At 43.6% G+C, this 24,165-nt stretch overlaps 1 protein-coding gene across 2 annotated transcripts in view; it reads left to right on the top strand.

The window, feature by feature from the left end:
- SNTG1 (syntrophin gamma 1) overlaps positions 1-24,165 on the top strand; it is a 1,290,858-nt gene that overhangs the window by 938,873 nt on the left and 327,820 nt on the right. For both annotated transcript variants that reach the window (XM_073631576.1, XM_073631575.1), the window contains one exon: positions 6,559-6,615. In XM_073631576.1, coding sequence (XP_073487677.1) covers positions 6,559-6,615 — 57 coding nt within the window. The remainder of the gene's footprint in view (positions 1-6,558; positions 6,616-24,165) is intronic.

Genomic DNA, 24,165 nt, shown 5'->3' on the forward strand with positions numbered 1-24,165 from the left:
ATGACTCGCCAAGACTGATATGACTGATTTCTGATTGGGACTCTAAAACAAAGTTAATACTGCAGCTGCAGGAACAGATTCACAGGACTCAATCACTGTGTTTAAAATGTCCGTTCAGTGAAAAATTTATTATTACATGTTATTTTATACATAGATAAGAAAGGGGTGGTGTGAGATGTTATTAAAAAGTAACAAATAGCAATATGTTATTAAAAGCTAACAAATAGAAATATATTATTAAAAACTAGCGAATAGAACAATTGCAAAAGTAAAACCTTGAAAAGGGAGGGGGGAGTAGAGAGCGTTTAGTAGGAGAAGTGTCTGTGTGTTAGGTGAAGGTTACAGAACACATTTCAACAGTGAGAACAAAATGGATTCTCTTGTGCTTAAATGAACAGTACAATGAATGTCCATGTCATTTTCTAGCACCCATTTTTCTGCTTTTATCAATCAAGACCCCACTGCATTGCTGATGAAGCTTGGTCTCTTCAATTGCAGCTTTTTTGCATGATCTTAACCTAAATTTTGGAGTACCATTATCCACCCCCCCCCCCCCCCCGGACTGGAGGTTACAGGGATAGCCTGAAATTGACTTTTGGACACCGCGCTCAGCATAGGGTATTTTGTAGACTTCACTCTGGTAAAAGTTACCCTGTCTCTGAAGACTTCCTTAGTAAGTAGGCCACTCAGCACTGGGAGCTACCTCAATAACTGAAATAGCTGGGTGCTTTTATTTTCTGATGCTGGTGGTTTTTCCACAGAAGTTGTTAATATTGTGGGACTCAGTGCTGACATTATCTTTTGGGTGAAGCGTTGTATGTGCATTTTGTGCTCTTTTTCTCTTCATGCATCTCTCAATTCAGGGAGCATGCTTCCTGTGTTGTTTCTCCTGTGTGCATTCCTGATGTTCACCTACCTTGACTTGGTCATCTCTGGCCATCTGACCCTCACCTGCTACCAGCTGTCCAAGTTTAGTGAGTACCTGAGCACAGGATATGCCTTTTACCCTGGGTCTATATATAACCCTACTGCCACATGGCCTCAACATGTCTGATCCTAGACTGGGGGGTGGCTAATCATAGACGTTGGAGGATGTAGGGGGGAGGCACTGTACCAGATGCCTCCAGATCACATTATAATGGTTCTGTGGCTGCTTGAAACACACCTACTGACATCTGCTGCCTGGGATCATTTTACCTTCTGCTCTTAGAATTTGTTCCATTCTTGGAGTCCTTGTTGGCTCTATCGTGTGTTGATAGTTTCTTTCCCTTCCTGTTTTTTTCATGGTCATGTAAGATTTTATGACTCCTGTACCCTCTTCTCCAGATTCTATATTTGGTTTACCCATGGCCTCAGCAGTTTCCAAGCCACTGGGTGCAGAAATAGAAATTCTGTCTAATTCTGAGTTTTTGACTAATGAGCTTGCTGTCTTGCTTCGTTCTTTAGCTAATGAACTTACCCCTGAGGAATCAGAATCTACTGCATTTACTTTCAAGTTAAATAAGACAGTTTCAGCTCTTACTGATGTAGTGCACACCACTATGAAACTAGAGGGCCAGTCTGTTGCTTCTACCAGTGCTATTTCCAGTCTTGGGTCATTCAGAAAATCCCAAGGCCACAAATACTTTTCAGTGGCAAGAAAACAATGTGTGAACTCCTTGGAATTAACTGGTTTTCTGCAGTAATTTGCCAAAAAATGTGATTGAATTCTCATCTAAGTTACAACAATAGACAAACACAACGTGCTTAAGCTGATATCACACAAACATTTCTAGTTTCTCTTGTCTTTATCAGATACTCTTATTGCACATTCACAGTGGTGGAGAAAAAAAATTATGTGAACCCTTATGCAGCGTACACACGAGCGGAATTTTCTATCAGACTGGTCCGACGGACCGATCGTGTGTGGGCTTCATCGGACCTTCAGCGGACTTTTCCAGTCGAAAATCTGACGGACTTTAGATTTGGAACATGCTTTACGTCGTAACTCCACCGGACCCAGAAATCCACTCATCTGTATGCTAGTCTGATGGACAAAACCGACGCTAGGGCAGCTATTGGCTATTGGCTATCGACTTCCTTATTTTAGCCCGGTGTACGTCATCACGTACGAATCCGTCGGACTTTGGTGTGATCGTGTGTAGGCAGGTCCGTTCGTTAAAAAGTCAGTCGGAAGTCCGTCTGACCAGTCCGGTCGAAAAGGCCACCCATGTGTATGCGGCCTTAGAGTTAATAGCTTGTCGAACCTCATTTGGCAGCAAAGACTTCAAGCAAGTGCTTTCGGTAGCTCTATATCAGACCTGCACAACATTCAGGAGGAATTTCTGGTATAAATGGCTTTCTTTAAGTCATTCCACAGCAACTCTGTGGGTTAAGGTCTGGGCTCTAACTGGGCTACTCCAAAAGATGTATTTTCTTTTTCTGAATCCAGTCTGTGGTGGATTTATTTTGATGCTTAGTTTTATTGCCCTTTTGTTGCATCACCCAGCTTCTACTAAGCTTCATCTAGTAGATAGCCACCCTGAAATTATCCTGTAAGATTTTTTGTTAAACTTGGGAATTCATCTTGCCCTCAATGATGGCTTATGGTCCAGGTCCTGACGAAGTGAAGCAAGCTCAAATCATGATGTTTCCTCCACTGTTCTTCAGTGTTAGGCTGCTGTTTTAATTTTGGTAAGCTGTGCCCTTTTTGTACCCTACATAGTACTAAGTATTTTCTCCTAAAGGTTCCTGCAAAGTACTGTTTTTGGTTCTGCATAGGGGCAAGGTGGTATTAAGGCCCAATACTTTGGTAATTTCTGCCTTTCACTTCAATAAAGACATATTCTTTTATCCCTCTGTCTGGTTCCAGTTCACTAAAAGAACATTTCTTTCCATTGTCTTCATGTCGTTCAGACTGTGAGTCTGTCCCATAGTCACTGCTTCTGTCAGGAAGACTGGTTTCTTTCTGTAATCCTGGACTAACCCCAGAAGGATGCGCCATTATTTCATTCCATCATATCTATGTGGCTGTGGCGGATAATTAGCCAAGCTTTTGGTCTTAAACTGGATGTAAACCCTCACATATACCCAGTGAAGTGAACAGCCTCAGATGATACACAGGGATGAAACAAATCTCCCTACATAAGTTTTACATGCATATACCCTACATACCCTTCAGGTCTGGTATGGATTTTAAGGGGAACCCCGTGCCAAAAAAAAAAACGGCGTGGGGTCCCCCCAAAAATCCATACCAGACCCTTATCCGAGCACACAACCTGGCAGGGCGCAGGAAAAGAGGGGGGGACGAGAGTGCGGCCCCCCTCCCTCCTGAACCGTACCAGGCCACATGCCCTCAACATTGGGAGGGTGCTTTGGGGTAGCCCCCCAAAACACCTTGTCCCCATGTTGATGAGGACAAGGGCCTCATCCCCACAACCCTGGCCGGTGGTTGTGGGGGTCTTCGGGCGGGGGGCTTATCGGAATCTGGAAGCCCCCTTTAACAAGGTGACCCCCAGATCCCGGCCCCCCCCTGTGTGAAATGGTAAGGGGGTACATAAGTACCCCTACCATTTCACGAAAAAAGTGTCAAAAATGTTAAAAATGACAAGAGACAGTTTTTGACAATTCCTTTATTTAAATGCTTCTTCTTTCTTCTATCTTCCTTCATCTTCTGGTTCTTCTGGTTCTTCTGGCTCTTCTGGTTCTTCCTCCGGCGTTCTCGTCCAGCATCTCCTCCGCGGCGTCTTCTATCTTCTTCTCCTCGGGCCGCTCCGCACCCATGGCATGGGGGGGAGGCTCCCGCTCTTCTCTTCTTCTTTTCTTCTCTTCTTCTCTTCTTCATTTTCTTCTCCGGGCCGCTCCGCAATCCATGCTGGCATGGAGGGAGGCTCCCGCTGTGTGACGGCGCTCCTCGTCTGACAGTTCTTAAATAACGGGGGGGGCGGGGCACCCGGTGACCCCGCCCCACTCTGACGCACGGTGACTTGACGGGACTTCCCTGTGACCTCACGGGGAATGCCACAGGGAAGTCCCGTCATGTCCCGTGCGTCAGAGGGGGGCGGGGTCACCGGGTGGCCCCGCCCCCCGTTATTTAAGAACTGTCAGACGAGGAGCGCCGTCACACAGCGGGAGCCTCCCTCCATGCCAGCATGGATTGCGGAGCGGCCCGGAGAAGAAAATGAAGAAGAGAAGAAGAGAAGAAAAGAAGAAGAGAAGAGCGGGAGCCTCCCCCCCATGCCATGGGTGCGGAGCGGCCCGAGGAGAAGAAGATAGAAGACGCCGCGGAGGAGATGCTGGACGAGAACGCCGGAGGAAGAACCAGAAGAACCAGAAGATGAAGGAAGATAGAAGAAAGAAGAAGCATTTAAATAAAGGAATTGTCAAAAACTGTCTCTTGTCATTTTTAACATTTTTGACACTTTTTTCGTGAAATGGTAGGGGTATAAGTACCCCCTTACCATTTCACACAGGGGGGGGGCCGGGATCTGGGGGTCACCTTGTTAAAGGGGGCTTCCAGATTCCGATAAGCCCCCCGCCCGCAGACCCCCACAACCACCGGCCAGGGTTGTGGGGATGAGGCCCTTGTCCTCATCAACATGGGGACAAGGTGTTTTGGGGGGCTACCCCAAAGCACCCTCCCAATGTTGAGGGCATGTGGCCTGGTACGGTTCAGGAAGGAGGGGGGCCGCACTCTCGTCCCCCCCTCTTTTCCTGCGGCCTGCCAGGTTGCGTGCTCGGATAAGGGTCTGGCATGGATTTTTGGGGGGACCCCACGCCATTTTTTTTTTTTTTTTTGGCGCGGGGTTCCCCTTAAAATCCATACCAGACCTGAAGGGTCTGGTATGGAATTTAGGGGGAACCCCACGTCATTTTTTTTTAAATTTTGGTCGGGGTTCCCCTTAATATCCATATCAGACCTGAAGGGCCTGGTATGGAATTTAGGGGGACTCCCACGTCATTTTTTTTTTTAAATTTTGGTTTGGGGTTCCCCTTTGGGGAATTCCCATGCCGTTTTTATCAATGAACTTCTATGTGTATTGTCGGCAATGCAATAGCCGCGGGTAGTTTTAAATGAGTTTTTTCCTTCAAAATGTCATTTTGCTGTCAGACTGTTCTAAACACAGGAAACATGCGCCCCTTTACAGGCATACTATAGACACCCCCCAGGTACAAAATTTAAAGGGATATTACACTTTTATTGATTGACTTTAAGCATTATTAAAATCACTGCTCCTGAAAAAACAGCCGTTTTTAAAACTTTTTTTTGCATTGATCCATGTCCCCTGGGGCAGGACCCAGGTCCCCAAACACTTTTTATGACAATAACTTGCATATTAGCCTTTAAAATTAGCACTTTTGATTTCTCCCATAGACTTTTAAAGGGTGTTCCGCGGCATTCTAATTTGCCGCGAACACCCCAAATTGTTCGCTGTTCGGCGAACTTGCGAACAGCCAATGTTCGAGTCGAACATGAGTTCGACTCGAACTCGAAAGCTCATCCCTACTTGAGAGTTTAATAACAGTTGATCCAGGGAATATCTGATTGCTTTATGGGGGATAAGGAAGAATTTTTTCCCCCCACTGGAGCAAATTGGATCATGCTTTTTTGGGTTTTTTGCCTTTCTCTGGATCAACTGTGGGCATAGGAAAATGTATTTGGAGGTTTTCTATTTGTGTATGTGTTTTTTTTATTATTAAATCATTGGTTTAACTAAATGGACTAGTGTCCGTTTTCAACCTGACTAACATCTGTGTACTCCAGAACTTGGGAGTGTATTCAGAGGGAAATGTAGGGAATAGATTTCCTTATAAACTATGAACATGGAACAGAGGAAGAAATGGAGAGAGATATAGGAAGAGAAGACATAGGTGATGGAGGGAGAGAGTGGTGAAGAGATTGCAAAATGTTAAGTAGAATTGCTTAAAACAACCTATCATGTACTGGGACTTGGAAAGCAAGTTTCCATTATAAACCTTAAGGGGGGGCATGAAAAATTGTGTCCTTGTGCTTTCGCTAAAGATCTGCTTGGCATATTTCTGAACTCTAAATATGTTCTCTTTCAACTTGTGCACCTCAACTGTAAATCTGTAGCTACAGCTTGAGACAATGTTTTTATTGGTGTTGGGACTCCAAGGTGTGAATTTGCTCTACCAGTTTTTCATTTTTTTTTTCTCATCTGTTAATTGTTATGCCTGGCAGCTTGGCAAATTATACCCCTTCTAATGTACCATTTGTAAGATTTCTATGTTGAGAAAATGGGATGGGTGTGGAGGGTTTTTCTTTTGTGAAAGAAATGTATTATTTATTTTATTACGTAATCTTTAGATTTTTACATAATTCCCACCCCTTTGTTTACATTTTTTATCATTCTGCATAAGTGTGGTATGAAATTATTATACATTGTAGGAGTGAAAAGAAATGCTGGAACTAGTTGTGTGTACTTTTCAAAGTGCTTAGTACTATGACAACACTATAGAAAGATTTTGCACATGCTGTTTCTGATAATAAATATATTTTTTGTCAATAAGTTATACAGCTTGAACACATTTCAGCATGCCTTCTTTACTTTGTTCTAGGAAAGAACAGTAGCAATCAGAAGACAAACTGTAGGAGGATTTGGACTCAGCATAAAGGTACATTTATTTATTTGACTTTAAAGTGTGCAGCTACCGTATGTGTAATATGGAAAATGTATTGTAACTCTTTTTCATGCATTCATTAAACATAATAATGGATAATGATGTAAATGTTACATCCTGGATTCTTTATGGAACCCATTCTTGTTTTACTTTGGCAGCAAGATATCCTTCAACTGCTGGTCACAATGTGGCATCCAAGGGTTGGGTTCAAACTGCACTTTCTTCTTGCCTTCTACAAAATGCATCTTCCAAATATTATGAGAGGACTGTGATGCCAGCATTATAGTGTCACTGGGACTCTAGTGGGTTCTCTATAGGAATCTCTGAAACCTTCATTCTAAAGAAAGCAACATGGAGGATCAGCTAAGAACCAAACTCTGGATATCACTTCAGGTCACATAGAAAGATTGGGATGAAAATCACAACAAAAGGACCAAGGTTAAACAAAGGTTACACAAAGGACAAAGCAGCTTAAAGTCATGGGATCGGTATTGAAAAATATGAAGTACAAAATACTGGGCTTAAAAAAACTCCACCACCGTCCTAAAAAAACTTACAAAAATTTGGCCAAGATGGGTAGACTATATTGATACAGTGGCTGATTGCCCTTAAAAAGCCATATAAGGTTTAAACCAACACAGGTTTTTCTCTATATGTACTAGTCTATGGCTTTATTCTTCATACAAAGACGTAACATTATGGCACAGTAGAACAGACTATACAGCATATGATGTGAGGCATGGGTTAGTAGTGCACTCTAACAGGTTTGATAAGAGGGGAGGTATCTTCCCTGTTCCTTTTTCTTTTCCTTTTATTTTATTTTAGTTCTGTTTGTTTTGTTTTGGGGCTTTAGGAGGTTAGACATAGGTCTGCCTCTCCTTTTTGTGATAACAACAAAAGACATATGCTGTATGTAGATAGACTAACGTATACATGTATACATGGAATACTTAGAATGTATACATATATAAACATAGAATGTTTACATGGAACACTTCTCCTTTGCATGAAATGTTTGTATCAAACTATATGATCTTGTATTGGTGAAATGTACTATTTTATGCATATGGCAATAAAAACTTGTTTAAATAAAAAAAAACTTCACCACCTCCACCACAATTGTAATTAAAGAGACAACGTTGTCTAAAATGTTGCAGCTGCGCTCGCATACAACACATGCAATCGTGACTGGATATACCACTGGCTACAAGAGGCTCATACCAGCCCACAAGCGCTGCCAAATCGGGAAATACAAATGCAAGTGTTGTGCCACCTATCATAGTATATAAGGAGCACAGCACATATATGTTCCCAACTTAGGCGGATAACACCGGGTCCTAGAGGTGGTCTCAGTAAATCAATCTAGTTGCTCACTGAACTGGAATTAATAATGATCCTACTCCTGCAGGGCCGCATTAGGATGTAAAGACCTCAATCAATAACTGAAGCACCTCTGCATAGGATGATAGGTAAATGCAGTCAAGTGAGTGTGGCTGATTAACCCCAGTGAGTATTGGCACTGTATTGATGCAGTTAGTTCTACACATATTGTGTTGAGGGGGCAACTAATGTCCAGCAGCTGAATATGCATTAAAGAGCTCCCAGTCAGTGCTCTTCACAAGTAGGCACTTCAGCTAGCGATCCATATAGGATTTGTAGAACCGCTCACCCATATGCAGTGTCCGAGCCATCCTAGCTCCTGGATAGCTGGGGGAGACTCTGATGCTCTCTAACTTGCCAGCTCACAGGTTAGGTGGCTTGATGAGGTGTCCACTGTCCGGGTCATTCATCTGTGTAATAAAGCTCACAGTGCCATCACCAAGATGGAACCTGATTCCTTCAGTCGATTCTCTGAGCATGTGCAGACATGCGGGGCTGCATCCTCAGTGACGTCACCCATGTGGTGACATGACATCATGTTTTGTGCGTATATCACTTCAGGTCCAGTATTGGAAGGGGATCGCTCAAGCAGCCATAACAGCAAGCTTGGTGTGTCATTGAATCTAAACCAAAATAAAATGTTTTGTGTGATATTTTTCTTTAAGTTTGCAATATAACATAGGCTGTATTAAAATAGATTCAATCATCAAATAGTAGTGCATCTTATCAAATATGAGTTACAACACTCAAATATGTTTCAAACTGATCTCCCCTTATCTCCTTTTTTCATCAATATGTGGGTTTGCAGCAGTTTGTAAAATCAGGCCAATAAAATTATTGCATTTTCTTATGGGTGGTTTTAGCTTGTTTCGTGACTTTCTCTATGTAGTCCATTCTGTAGCTGGAAAATTATTGAACTGTGCAATTAACCTTGTTACTATAGAAATAGTGCTACTTTTAACAATCTGCATTATTCCTGACTTTTATCAACAACGTTTTATTTTTTTTATATAAGGAACTAGATCGTAGGTTGTGTTCTTTTTAATAATCTATGTGTCTTCTTTATAGTATTTGAAATTAAGGAACATTTTGCAGGTAGAATATGACCTGATCTAATTTACTGTGCAAGGGGTAGGGTGAAACAGTACTTGGTTATTAACTGTGCTTTGTTACCCTGTTCACATATTCCTTGAGATCATTAGGCCTCTTTGCTAAGAAATACATTTACTATTGCTAAAATATAAAGTTTCTAATATGTTGAACAAAAATTGCAACCACTCAAATTAATTCATAACTATTTTTTTTTTAAAGTTAGGTGCACTTTGAGGGGTTTGAACAAAAGAACGCAATACAAAAATTTCACAGCACACTTATAATATAGCCAGCAAAAGAAAACAAATTACACTGTTTAAGAATTTGATTAAAAAAAGGTTTCAGTTGCACATTTGCAAACACATGTGGAAGCCACACTGCCTCGTAAAGGCCTCTTTATGTACTGTGGTCCCTAATTCTATTCTATGAGAGCCTCTATATTGAAGCACATATAGCAAATTATACATTGAGGGAAGGTATGCCTGCAGGCAACCCATTTCTCCTTAAAGGCACAAGAACACACCAAAAGCCCAACAAAGCACAATGACAGCTGAAGGTGTCAAATTTGTCCCCATGCCAATTCCAGCAAGCTAAACCAAAAAAGCAATCTCTCCCATCAATTTATAATATGTTGGACTGGTGGGCAATCAAGACACCACATTATTTGTTGGAACATTCAAATTATAGACCAATTAATGGGATAATTAGGTTGCAGAAAAAAGGCTATTATAAAAATGTATTATTTTGAGAATATAACAAAAAAATCAATTTTCATTTGCATGACATATATTTGACACAAGTTGCATAATACCTCCGTATCCACCCTCAATTAACTATTGCTTGGATAGTTAATATATTGTCATATCTATAATGAGATCTCAAGATAAATATTGTGTTTTTAATAATGAAAGTTGATTCATGCAGTAGGGTGAGGATGGCTTAACTCAATGTGTTGCCTAGATCAGGGGATCTGCTTCATCAATATAGGTATGGAGGTGTATGTATGTTACCATTTAGTCAGTCATGCTGTAAATCATCACACAACAAAGCTACCAGACAAAAGACTACAGAGCATGAAAGGGGTTTTTGGAGCTCCATTAACCATTAGTTGGTCCAACATACCTGAAATACCATCTGCTTTTCTGAGATAGATCTGTCAACTTGGGTAATTACCATGATATTGCGGCAAAGAGAAAGTATAGCAGACTCCTTAATATTTAGCATGTAAGGCAACGAACACATTCGAAAAGCTACAGTGCTCCAAGATCCCCAGTAAGCCTAGGGATACCCTCCCACCAGGGACTGAATAAAGCCATTCTCAACCTAGTGCATGAATCATTTTTAATGGTTGGAAACACATTTTCTGTCTTGATGTCCTATTATAGATATAACATTGTATTAGCTAGCCAAGCAGTTGTTGAACGAGGGTGGATATTAAAGTATTTGCAGTATTCAAATTGAATTGAACTTTTTTATTGTTCTTATGTGATGTTGGTACTTGATCAATACATTATTATATATTTGCCAATATATAAAAACAATGGATATTTATGATACTAGAAAAAAAATTTGCAACTGCCATATACCTTTTTATTTTTTTTTTTTTATGTTTGATTTATTTAAAAGCTAAATACCAAACAAAACTGTTGACATAAATTGTTAAGAAATTATTTCATTGCTAAAAGATGTATAATTCTGTTACCAGACTGATACAGGCACTGCTGCCAAAAAAGCGCAGCCAAGTCCCTGATATTTGTCTATAGACTACACTGCAGTTGAGCAAAATACGTGGTCTAAGATTCTTCCCAGTCTGTGGTTGGACAATAAGGGCAAGCACACAGTGTTAGATGGACAGTCCTGTGCAGTGCAGTAGAGACTGAGTGTTGCCATTTCCTTTCCCAGTCTGAGTGGGATTGCAGGAAGATGATATTAAGACAGATTCTAGTTCTTATTAAAATTATATTTATTTATTTATACAGAATTAGATTGTAGCCTCTATTAACACCCAAGTGTTTAAGCAGATGTAAACCCTAACTGAATAACCTATTTTGCTAAAGCACTGTGAGGGTAGTTTATCAAAACTGGAACAGTCAGAATCTGGAGCTGTTGTGTATGAGAACAAATCAGCTTTTATCTTTCATTTTCAAAGCTCAAACTGAACTTCAGCCTTATCTTCAGTCTTGCATGGTTGTACAGCTTCCTGTCCTGAAATTGCCCACTCTGATTGCATCAGGGCTGAGGGTTCTTGAGAGGAGTGCTGAGTCAGGGCGCTGTGATGTTTCCGGGAATTTATGTACAGCACCATTACACCTCTCTCACCGGCCACGATCTGTCTACATTGCATAGAGAAGCACAAAGACTCAGTGATGATACCCCTGGATCTAAAATAAGGTATGTAATAAAATTAGAAAGATTTTATTTAAAAGTTGCATTAGCATGTTGATGAGGGGGGGGGGGGGATGAACCATGAAAGGCAAAATATAAGCAGATAAAACATATTTAACTAAACAAGCTGAAGATAGAAGCTGTTTGGTTGCCATCCACAGCTACTCCAGTCTGGTTTTCAGCCATATACCCAAACCTACTGCAATGTTTTTTTCCTTTGAGTGAATCAGTGCTGCTGATCCCTTCCAAACTCTTTGAAGCCATTAATATGCAGAGGCTTCAGCAACAGATGCATGGCATAGCTCATCCTGGGTTGGTTCCCTGATAATGGCAATGGTGGAACACACCTGCGCAGCGAGCATCAGTATTGCCTCTTACAGTATTCACCAAAAGCGCTTGTAACATTTTTACAGTGAAATTAATATATTCTTTATTGAGGCTTATTAGACATGAGAAAAAAAAGCTACACAGAACATAACAGAACACAGTGTGACTCACATTAATGTAAAGAGACAATGGGGTTGATTTACTAAAGGCAAATCCACTTTGCACTACAAGTGCACTGAAAGTGCACTTGGAAGTATACTTGTAAGTGCAGTCGCTGTAGATCACTGTAGATCTGAGGGGAAGCTCTGAAATGAGGTGAAGCTTTGCTGATTTTATCATCCAATCATGTGCAAGCTAAAATGCTGTTTATTATTTTACTTGCATGTCCCCCTTGGATCTACAGCAACTTTACTTCCAAGTGCACTTGCAGTGCACTTGTAGTGCAAAGTGGATTTGCCTTTAGTAAATAATCCCCAATGAGACTGAAGAGTGCATATTTGATTGGACGATAATGATACATAGAAGTAATTGACCAGAGCCAGACATCAAGGCATAAGTGTTCTGTATATGACATAAAAAGCAGTTGACATTTTCCCTTCAATTGGTCCACTTCCTCGATTCCATATTTAGGTATAAAACTAACGAGTAACCGCACACATCTTTTCCAAACGAATCCACACATCTCCATCCCCTGGCAGTAAATAACCTATTATGGACTCTGGGATAAATTATGTGAGCCGTACAAGTTAAAATCCCCACATTCTCCATAACTCTCCTTTTTCAACCACCCAAATTTCTTCCCTGCCTTCACTGATCCCACTTCCTTCCAAGCCTGGACCCAATCTGGACTGCGACGCATACGTGACCTCGTTACCAGCAACTCCATGCAAACTTTCACTGCAAGCACAAACACAACTCCCCTCCAAAGAGTGCTTTCGATACCTTTAGATTGCCCATTTTACCCAGAAAATCATAGGCATGCATACGTCACTAGAGAGCCTATATTTATATGAAGGCATTTGTCACTCAGACCCACATGCCCCAGGTATCATTTCCCGCCTTTATAGCCACCTTACATCCCCCCCAGCTAACCTCCCGCCATATGCTACACAGTGGTCCCAGGACTTAGCCATAGACTTAAATGCAGATGACTGGATAGATATATGGATCAACACAAAGTCCTCTTCCCAAATTGTTATTGCACTTGAAGCAAATGATAAAGTCCTTATGCGATGGTACCTGGTCCCAGCATGGATTAACAAATTCTTACCAGGTTACCCCCCGGTATGCTTCCGTGGTTGCGGAGAAAAAGGCACGCATGCCCACATATGGTGGTCGTGCCCGGTTGTGCAGCATTTTCGAACCTCTATCTTCCACATGGCCTCTACATTGCTCCAAATCCCCTCAGACCCTCTGACCCAGCTCTTGCATTGCTGAATCACATCCCAGTTGACTGTACCAGGGCCCAGCACCGCCTCCTCCTCCACCTAACTACTGCGGCCAAACAGACGATAGCTAAGGCGTGGAAAACACCAACACTGAATGTAACTGAAACCAAGAATAGAGTCACCCAAGCCATGATACACAAAAAAATTGAAGCCACAATCCTAGACAGGATTCCTCAACACCTCAAAATATGGCAGCCATGGAAAGAACACTTCTTGCCCCCTGATTTTGATAAGCACCTCCTTGAACCTTAACTCTCTCCATCCCCTAGAATTATCTATCTTATTACGACAGGGACCCATATGACACCCCCGACCCTCCTTCCGGCAGCTCTTGCCTCCCTCCTCTTCTTTACTCAACTAAATTGTTTCCTCCCCCTCTCTCTTTCCCTCTCTCTTACCCTATCTATACCGTTGGCGACGCGGTCATTTGGTTTACTATATCAATCTGTTGCCTCACTCTCATCCCATGAAGTAATGCTTTCAATGTCTATTTACTTTTACAATAGAGTCTCACTTTTCTTGGCTAGTTCAATTCGGAATTAACCAATGCTAAGTCGATTGTGTAACCTTATATAACTCTGGATCCCCAAAACAACCACATTTTTCTCAGTATTTTGTTACAGATACACCTTTCTAATTTATGACTATCTTTTATTACCTTCAACTGAATGTATGTTATGTTCGTTGATTGCTGCCAAAAAGCTCTTTTGCTCTGATAAGACTCCTGTCAGCAGTGCTTAGGTGGATGGAACCTTTTTGGGCGATCTTTGCGAGGGTTACGCTGCTCCCTGGGGCCCGCAGGGTATCGGGTGGTCTCCATTGGGGTTAGCTCTTGAGAGATGTGGAGATATGTTTTAAGGTATGTGGCCGCTTCTTCAGGATGGGAAAATGACTTGGTCCCCCCTGAATGGTCGGTGAGATGAAGGACAGCCGGGTATGCCAAAGTAAACTTGATCCCTTTGAGATGTAAAGCCGAGCATATGTGTTCAAAGGCTTTTCTCCTGCAGGACACTTCTTGTGAGTAGTCCGTGAAGATTAAAAGCTTGTGGCCATCCAGTTGGAAGGAGTTGGCATTACGAAATGATTTCAATATGGCCACGCTATCTGAATAGTTCAGATATCGCACAATGATAGGGCAAGGAGAGCGCCAGTGATTAGAGGGAGCTCCTACTCAGTGTACCTTTTTTACTATGCAGGGTGCAGTAATCCCAAGGGCTTCAGGGATGCAGGTGGTGTATAGGTCTGTCAAAAATCCAGAGTTGTAAGTCTCAGGGAGGCCAATGATCCTTAAATTGTTTCAGGGTGAACGATTTACCAAATCATCTAGTTTTTCCAGGATGTAATGCTCGGTTTGAGAGGTCTATTGTTGTCAGGTTGGAGACCAAGATGCTAAGAGGGCACCCCTTGAAGCTGAGCGCAGCATGCCCATGGAGTTGGGAACAGGGAGCGCAGTGCTCAAAGAAGAACGGTTTGCCAGGTGCTTGCTTGTAGTCAGATGAGCTGATCACCGAGGGATGACTGTAGCAGGCTGGTAGAAATATCTGTACTTGCGGTGCTTGGTAAGGAAAGAAACCAGAAGCCAGGCCAAAGGTCATACAGGGTAAATCTGTCCAGAAGCATAAACAGGGGCAAGGTGAAGTCATACACAGGAGACTGGAACAGCAGAGTAGAAGGGCCAAGCCAGGGTTATACACAGGAGACAGGAAGAGAAGCAAAGTCCAAATGCAAGCCAGAGGTCAAGCCGGGATATCGGAGAGCAAGGTCAAGGCGGGTCAGTAATGGGTAGTCCATAGATCAGGATACAGAATCACAGGGAACACAGAGAAGCTGAGATAATCCAGCAAAGTTCTGTCTTTAGTGGCTAGTTTAAATGGCTAGTTTAAATAGGGCAGTTGGAGCCAGTGTCCCTCATGCCACTTGCGCACTGCCGTGCACTTGTCATATTGCGTATGCACATGCGCCAATCCGCAGCACACGCTCCCCCATGCACCTGGACTCTCTGTGGATGCCCATGTTGGATTTGGGCCACATTGCCAGTCCTGTGACGGCCATGTCCCTGACAATTGTGCAGCAGCCTGGGAGCTCTGGGCCTCCTCTTCCAGATCAGATATGCACTGCTCTGCCTCTGTGAGCCTACCTGCCTGCTCCCTGAACTCCCTCCAAATCTGATCAATGCCTGCGTTCACTGCTCTGTCCACTGCTGCAGTAATTGTGGGGGATAGCAGAGCGGCTACTGCCTGTGCTATCTTGCCATACTGTTCTTCCAGGGGAGCAGGGGCCAGGAGAACAGGCTGGGCTGGGTGCATTGCTGTTCCTATGTTTGTGCTGTCGGCCATCTTGGGTTGCTGAGCCCTGCGTGAGGGAGGGTTGGGGACCACGGCTTGGACTTGAGCCGCCGGCCTTTAAGTGCCGCTCCATCCGCTGGGTACTAGGAGACAAGTGGAGAGTAGGATAGGACCCGGGATCTGTACCTGTGTGATGGGGGCTGATTTTACAGAAGTGCTCCCGGTACATGTGGCACCGGAACCATAAGGTTTTCATATCTCTTATAGTCCCTTAGTACTATCAACCCCACTACATAATTCACTGGGTCCAGCCTGTCTATTAAGCGACAAGATATCTAACTGAATGCAAATTCTGAGATCATAAATCAAAGTACATTACATAGGTGCCATAACTTATGGCATGCTGTTATAGGTCTGCACCAGTGTATAAGAATGAAAATGAGGCAATCACTAAATGTGGATTAGGCTACTTTCACACTGCAGTGCCCAGGCATCGCCCGACCATTAGCACTTAAGCGCTGCTCGTTATTGCAGTGCTTTTCGGCCTCTAGCGAGGTGCTTTTAGCACCAAAGATGGGATTAAAAGCTCCCTTGTTGCGGCGATTCCAAATCGCTTTTCAGGCGCTTTGGAAACGCTGCCCATTCATTTCAATGGTCAAGGCATTTTGGGAGCACTGTATACAGCGCTCCCAACCTGCTCTAAAGATGCTGCTTGCAGGACTTTTCCTAACGTCCCACAAGCACACCGACCCAGTGTGAAAAGTCACACTGTTATGAATAGGAAGCGGTTTTCAGGCGTTATTTAGAGGCTATTTCTAGCGCTAAAACCTGAAAACCTGAACACGGCCTTAGTGTGAAGCTGGCATTAGGAGTCTGGAAAATCCAAATATAATGGATGGCTGTAATGAAATGCAAATGAAAGTTGATTCTTAAAGCTTAACTAATGAAAAACAGATACAGTAAATACATTCTTGAAATGCATATAAGCATTCTGCCTTACCTGCCAAATGATATATAAATCTCTTTGTGCGATCTGGCCAATCCTAAAAGACAATGTAATCCTTTATTTATTAAGCTATAAAAACATTCTTATCTATAATAATTATTCTTTTAAGAAATGAGGGCTTAGAAATAATGACTGCTTTAACTTATTGAATTGACCAAGGTCCACGGCCTGCAGTGCAGTTAAATTGTATTTAAAGACATATTTTTTTGTTAATTTTGGATGGAGTTCTGAGGGTTTAAAACCCATATCAGGTTATTATTGCTGTCTGTGTCCCTGTTGAGAGATTCATTTTCTTTATTCAGATAAACCCTGCCACTGGGACAGCAAGAGAGAACATCTAATATGTTGCTACTAGAACAAGAATAGAAAATAAATCTTGGGGATGGACACTTGTTCCATTGATAGCTGTCTAAGATAGGATTTACCCCACTATGGACAGGTTTCCTTTTACTTCCTGTTATGTTTACATGATACAAAGTGAAGGGAAATCTCTCAAATGGGACACAAAGGGCATAATCACCTGGTAGAATTTTAAACCATTCCCTACTCTTTGGAAAAGGAATACAATAAAAATTGGGGTTTAGATACACTTTAATAAAAAAAGAGCTTGGTTGAGGACCCTCAAACCTGCTGACTGGACAATGATGAAGCACTGCAGCCCACTAATGAGATCATCCCTGTGCTCTTCCCTTGTTTAAGCACGTTCACACAATGTTTGGCAATGCTGTGCACTGCAAAGGAGCCCTGAGTGATTACCCTCCCATTCCTGTTTGATCCCTGCTATACAGGGAATTACATAATCCTAAAATAATAAATACAATATTTAAAGATGAACTTCAAGCTGATATAAATGACACTAATTCTGTTTTTTTTAATGCAAGCAGTGTAAGTACCTGCATTTAACTTGGCATAAGCGTCATGCAGTTAACTGTACAGCAGAACTCAGGTTGCAAATGGGGGAAGCAGCACAAACTTGATCAGTTGTGCTGCAGTGCTCATGTGCTAATAAGGGGCATGGTGATAGGAGGAGAGAACAGCAGGACAGATAAGCTAATCAGCCTGCTACTTCTTTTACTACCTAGTCACAGTCTTGAGAAGGTGTAAGGCCTGTAAGTGTTACATAATTGCAGCAGAAAAAAAAAAAAATATTTCAACCCCTAATTATGCATTTCAGCTGTTGGCCTGGAGTTGAGGTTTACATACGTTTTAATGGTTACATAACCATTTTTTTTTTGTTTTCTCTTTGCCTAAAGTTCAGCTGTAATAATACACGTAATTGTGTGACAAATACTGTACATACTGTATGTGGTCACCCTCTGTATATTATGTATCCCTATAGCACAGCAGGGTTGGGTTAATTGCAAGACTAAAATAACTTTACAGATCTTTGGAAGATGTTACAATACAGCATGGGATTACATTTTCTATTTATTTGTATTGCTTGCCCTTGGCCTTTAAGATGAATTTTGATACTACTTTCTCTAGCTCCTCTTTTAGAACATTTTTCATTGTCACCGTATCCTTCACCTAAGCTTGGATGTCCCTCTGTGCTGCGACCATGAGCATAGTCTGTCCTTTTTTGTTCTCATTCAGACCGATCTCTAGCTTTATGTCAGTTCAGAAGTTCTCTTTTTGTTTAGTTTTGTCATATTTCTCTTTATGATCCAAGGTTGGGCCAACACAGAATAAGTGACATTTTGACACCAATTGAATTACTGTACAACTATACTGATAGAAAAATAAAATAGACACAACTTCCTAAGACTATACTATACTTAGGAATATACTATGCTTCCTCTATTTTTGTACCAATATGAATATTTTCGCTTAAAGGGAATGTATAGTATTTTTTTTTTACTTTCTTTTTTATGTGCAGCATATACTCATTTTTCCTTGCTCCTGCATTATTCCAGTTGACCGGCAGGAGTTAAGTGGAATATCAGGAACTACCTGGTATGCGTGAGCATGGGACTTGCTTCTCCTATAGCTGGGAAAAGAGCTCTTAGCCCTGTGTGAGCTCTGACAAACTAGTTTAGAGATTGCACAAGCCTTCTTTTTCCTTATCTCTTGGCGGCTGTAAAGAAGATCTAGGAAATTGAGTACGTACCAGTTTTAAGTGAATTTTTTACTTTGTTCTGCATAAGAAAACATCACTAATAAAGTAATATATACAGTATCTTACAAAAGTGAGTACACCCCTCACATTTTTGTAAATATTTTATTATATCTTTTCATGTGATGACACTGAAGAAATGACATGTTGCTACAATGTAAAGTAGTGAGTGTACAGCTTTTATAACAGTGTACATTTGCTGTCCCTCAAAATAACTCAACACACAGCCATTAATGTCTAAACCACTAGCAACAAAAGTGAGTACACCCCCTAAATGAAAATGTCCAAATTGGGCCCGATTAGCCATTTTCCCTCACCGGTGCCATGTGACTCGTTAGTGTTACAAGGTTTCAGGTGTGAATGAGGAGCAGGTGTGTTAAATTTGGTGTTATCTCTCTCACTTTCTCATACTGGTCACTGGAGATTCAACATGATACCTCATGGCAAAGAACTCTCTGAGGATCTGAAAAAAAGAATTGTGGCTCTACATAAAGATGGCCTAGGCTTTAAGAAGATTGCCAAGACCCTGAAACTGAGCTGCAACACAGTGGCCAAGACCATACAGCAGTTTAACAGGACAGGTTCCACTCAGAACAGGCCTCATCATGGTCAACCAAAGAAGATGAGTGCACATGCTCAGAGTCATATCAAGAGGTTGTCTTTGGGAAATAGATATATGAGTGCTGCCAGCATTGCTGCAGAGGTTGAAGGGGTGGGGGGGTCAGGTTGTCAGTGCTCAGACCATACGCTGCACGCTGCATCAAATTGGTCTGCATGGCTGTCATCCCAGAAGGAAGCCTCTTCTAAGGATGATGCACAAGAAAGCCCGCAAACAGTTTGCTGAAGACAAGCAGACTAAGGACATGGATTACTAGAACCATGTCCTGTGGTTTGATGAGACAAAGATAAACTTTTTTGGTTCAGATGGTGTCAAGCGTGTGTGGTGGCAACCAGATGAGGAGTAAAAAGACAAGTGTGTCTTGCCTACAGTCAAACATGGTGTTGGGAGTGTCATGGTCTGGGGCTGCATGAGTGCTGCCGGCACTGGGGAGCTACAGTTCATTGAGGGAACCATGAATGTCAATATGTACTGTGACATACTGAAGCAGAGCATGATCCCCTCCTTTCAGAGACTGGGCCGCAGGGCAGTATTCCAACATAACGACATCAAATACACCTTCAAGACAACCACTGCCTTGCTAAAGAAGCTCAGGGTAAAGGTGATGGACTAGCCAAGCATGCCTCCAGACCTAAACTCTATTGAGCATCTGTGGGGCATCCTCAAATGAAAGGTGGAAGAGCACAAGATCTCTAACATCCACCAGCTCTGTGATGTCATCATGGAGGAGTGGAAGAGGACTTCAGTGGCAACTAGGGATGAGCTTCGAGTATGAGTTGAACCCATGTTCGGCTCGAACATCGCATGTTTGCCCATTTGTTGAATTGCAAACGATATGGGCCATTCGCACCAAATTCGAGTGGTGCGTCATGGCCCATAATTCACTGCGGCATCGCAGTGCATTGCTGGCTGATATTTGGCCAAGCATACACTATGGCCAATTATGGCTTAGGTGGTTTAGTACATGCCCCACACTATATAAGGCCATCTGCACGTCGGCCCTGTGTAGTGTGTTCCGGCGTTGAGAGAGAGATATATATAGAGAGAGACAGTGTCATTTGATTTAAGTTAGATAGAGTAGGCAGGTGAGAGTCTGTTAGCTGCACTTACAGTGTATTGTGTGTGTATATATATATATATATATGCATCCTAGGCGTTGTGTGTGTGTGTGTGTGTGTGTGTGTATGTGTGTATATATATATATATATATATATATATATATATATATATATATATATATATACACACTGTATTCAGTTTAGCTAGATCCGTTCCTGTTATTGTTTTCCTACTGACAGGCAGGCAGGTGTTTTTACAGTATTTACAGCTACCTGAAGAAAATTGTTGGTGTTCTTCTGATCCTATTAGTCCTATTAGCTACAGTATTTACAGTTAGTGTAGTGCGTCCTCTGCACAGTGTGCACCTAAAGCTACCTGAAGAAAATTGGTGGTGTTCTGATCCTATTAGTACGGCAGGCAGCTGCAGTATTTACAAGTTAGTGTAGTGCGTCCTCTGCACAGTGTGCATCTAAAGCTACCTGAAGAAAATTGGTGGTGTTCGTCTTATCCTATTAGTACTGCAGACAGCTGCAGTATTTACAAGTTAGTGTAGTGCATCCTCTGCACAGTGTGCACCTAAAGCTACCTGAAGAAAATTGGTGGTGTTCTTCTGATCCTAATAGTACCGCAGGCAGCTGTAGTATTTACAAGTTAGTGTAGTGCGTCCTCTGCACAATGTGCACCTAAAGCTACCTGAAGATAATTGGTGGTGTTTTTCTGATCCTATTAGTACCGCAGACAGCTGTAGTATTTACAAGTTAGTGTAGTGCGTCCTCTGCACAGTGTGCACCTAAAGCTACCTGAATACAATTGCTGTTGTTCTGCTCCTATTAATACCACAGGCAGGCAGCTACAGTATTTACAGTTAGTGTACTGTGTCCTCTGCACAGTGTGCACCTAAAGCTACCTGAAGAATATTGGTGGTGTTCTTCTGATCCTATTAGTACCACAGGCTGCCAGTTGATTCTGCTAGTTGCAGTATCAGTATATATATGCATCCCAGCTTTGCGCAGCTACATCTCACTGCAGGCCATTAGTATGTCTGGAAGGCCAACAAGGAGAGGAAGACAGTCACAAGTCAATAAAAGAGGGCAAGCAGGCTCTGTGTCTAGAGGCAACAGTGCTGGTCATGGAGACGGTGCATCCTCATCAGCACGTGGCCGTGGGACATGCTTGTCCTTTTTTTCGGCAGCTGGCCGCATTGAGCCGTAACATGCGGAAGACTTGGTAGAGTGGATGACCAAGCCGTCCTCATCCTCCTCATCCTCTCTCACCCAGGCTCAGGGTACTTTGTCTGGCAAAGCAGCTGCCAACGCGGCCTCTTCCCTCGGCTCAGTGGCATCAGTCACTCCTTCCCTAGCCCAACCACGTCCTCCTGAGGAGTCCCCCGAACTGTTTGACCACAGTGTTGGGTACATGCTCCAGGAGGATGCCCAGCTTTTGAAGGTTCAGATGATGGTACCCAGCTAGAGGAAGGCAGTAACGTGAGCCCAGAGAGAGGGGGTGCCCAAGAAGGACAGCAATCTGGCAGTCATGTTCCCCTAGCTGCAGCATACTGCCAGCTTTGCTCCTGTGATGAGGAGGGAGGGGATGATGAGGTCACTGACTCCACGTGGGTGCCTGATAGGAGAAAGGAGGAGGAGGCACATCTCCAATGAGGCAGGATGCCCTCCAGGAGCCAGCTTAAGGGCAGCACACCGACTGCATCACACCGCAGAGCTCCGCATGTGCAGGGCACTGCTGTCTCTGCACGTTATTCCAAAAGTTCTTTGGTGTGAGCCTTTTTTGAGACGAGTGCATCAGATCCCACCGCTGCTATTTTCAACATATGTCTCAAGCGTATCTCGTGTGGTCAAAACATCACCCACTTGGGCACCACATGCTTGACCAGACATATGTCGACCTTCCACGCAGTTCGTTGGCAAGCGTACATAAAAGACCCACACCAAAGAACAAAGCGGACCTCTCCTTGCTCCTCATCAGCTGGGATCTCCAACCCCACTATACCTTCAGTCCTCTCTGAGACCTGCACTGAGAGGAATGAAGGTGTAGAATTAGGTGTGTCACAGCCAAGTACTTGCGGGCAATGTGCTATCAGTACACCGACGTCAGATTGTACCAGGCAAATTTCCCTGCCCCAACTGCTGCACCGCTGAAAGAAGTTCGCTCCCAGCCATCCACATGCCCAGCGGTTGAATGCTAGCTTGGCTAAATTGCTAGCACTTCAACTGCTGCCTTTCCAGTTGGTAGACTCTTCCCCCTTCTGTGAGTTTGTGGAATGTGCGGTTCCTTAGTGGCAGGTTCCCAAAAGTCACTTTTTCTCACAGAAGGCGATTCTGGCTCTCTACCGGCATGTGGAAGGCAATGTCTTGGCCTTGCTGGACAGGGCGGTCAGCTGTAAGGTGCATATTACCGCTGACTCATGGTCCAGCAGGCATGGACAGGGATGTTTCCTATCTTTCACCACACACTGGGTGACTCTTCTGGCAGCTGGGAAAGATGCAGGACAGGGTGCAGTAGTGGACTTGTAGTTGGAGGTTATTCTGCCTCCACGCCTCCAAAATTCTACTAGTGGTGATTCTGCCACACCTCTCTCCTCCACCCTCTCCTCTTCTTCTTCCTTCATGGCCTCTTCTTGTGCTGATTTGTCCTCAGAACCATGCAGGCAAAAAGATGCCATGCAGTGCTTGAGCTGGTGTGCTTGGGGGACAGGAGCCACACTGGGGCTGAGATTCTGTCAGCTCTGCAGGGGCAGGTTCAGAGGTGGTTGACGCCACGCCAGCTAAAGGCAGGTATGGTGGTTTGCGACAATGGCACCAACCTCCTCTCTGCCCTCCGACAGGGACAACTGACCCATGTGCCCTGTTTGGCTCACGTCCTTAACTTGGTGGTGCAGCGGTTCTTGGGCAGGTACCTGGGCTTACAGGATGTCCTGAGGCAGGCCAGGAAAGTCTGTGTGCATTTCCGCCGGTCATATAATGCCAGTGCTCGGCTGGCTGACCTCCAAAAGGAATTTAACCTGCCCAAGAACCGCCTAATCTGTGACATGCCCACCAGGTGGAACTCAACGTTGGCCATGCTGCAGCGGCTGCACACTCAGCAGTTTTGGAGCTTGTTTTTTTCCCCACACCAGTGGGCCATGATCAGGGATACATGCACTGTCCTGTCACCATTTGAGGAGGCCACGAGGATGGTGAGCAGTGACAGTGCATGCATCAGTGACACTGTCCCTATTGTCCACCTGTTGGAGCACACGCTGCGTGGAATAATGGACAGGGCACTTGAGGCAGAACAGAGGGAGGAAGAGGAGGACTTCCTTACCTCTCAAGGCCCCCTTTATCCAGACAGTGTTCCTGCATGCCCGCTGATCACACAGGAAGAGGAGGAGGAGGAGGAGGATTGTGTCAGCATGGAGGTGGAGCCTGGCACTCAGCATCAGCAGCAGCAGCAGTCTTCAAGAGATCATTTACAGTCCGAAGAAACCCATGGACTTGTACGTGGCTGGGAGGAGGTGGCTGTGGATCATGTCGTCCTTAGTGACCCAGAGGACTCTGGACCAAATGCCTCAGCAAACCTATGCTGCATGGCCTCCCTGATCCTGCAAAGCCTGCGGAAGGATCCTCGTATTCGTGGTATCAAGGGGAGGGATGATTACTGGCTGGCAACCCTCCTTGATCCACGTTACAAGGGTAAGGTTGCGGACCTTATCTTGCCGTCGCAGAGGGAGCAGAGGATGAAACATCTTCAGGAGGCCTTGCAGAAAGGTTTGTGCAACGCGTTTCCAGAGCCTGGGAGGTTACAATTTCCTGGTCCTCCTGGACAACGTGTTG

Source organism: Aquarana catesbeiana, linkage group LG05 (assembly GCF_042186555.1).
Source record: "Aquarana catesbeiana isolate 2022-GZ linkage group LG05, ASM4218655v1, whole genome shotgun sequence".
NCBI classification, from domain to species: Eukaryota; Metazoa; Chordata; class Amphibia; order Anura; family Ranidae; genus Aquarana; species Aquarana catesbeiana.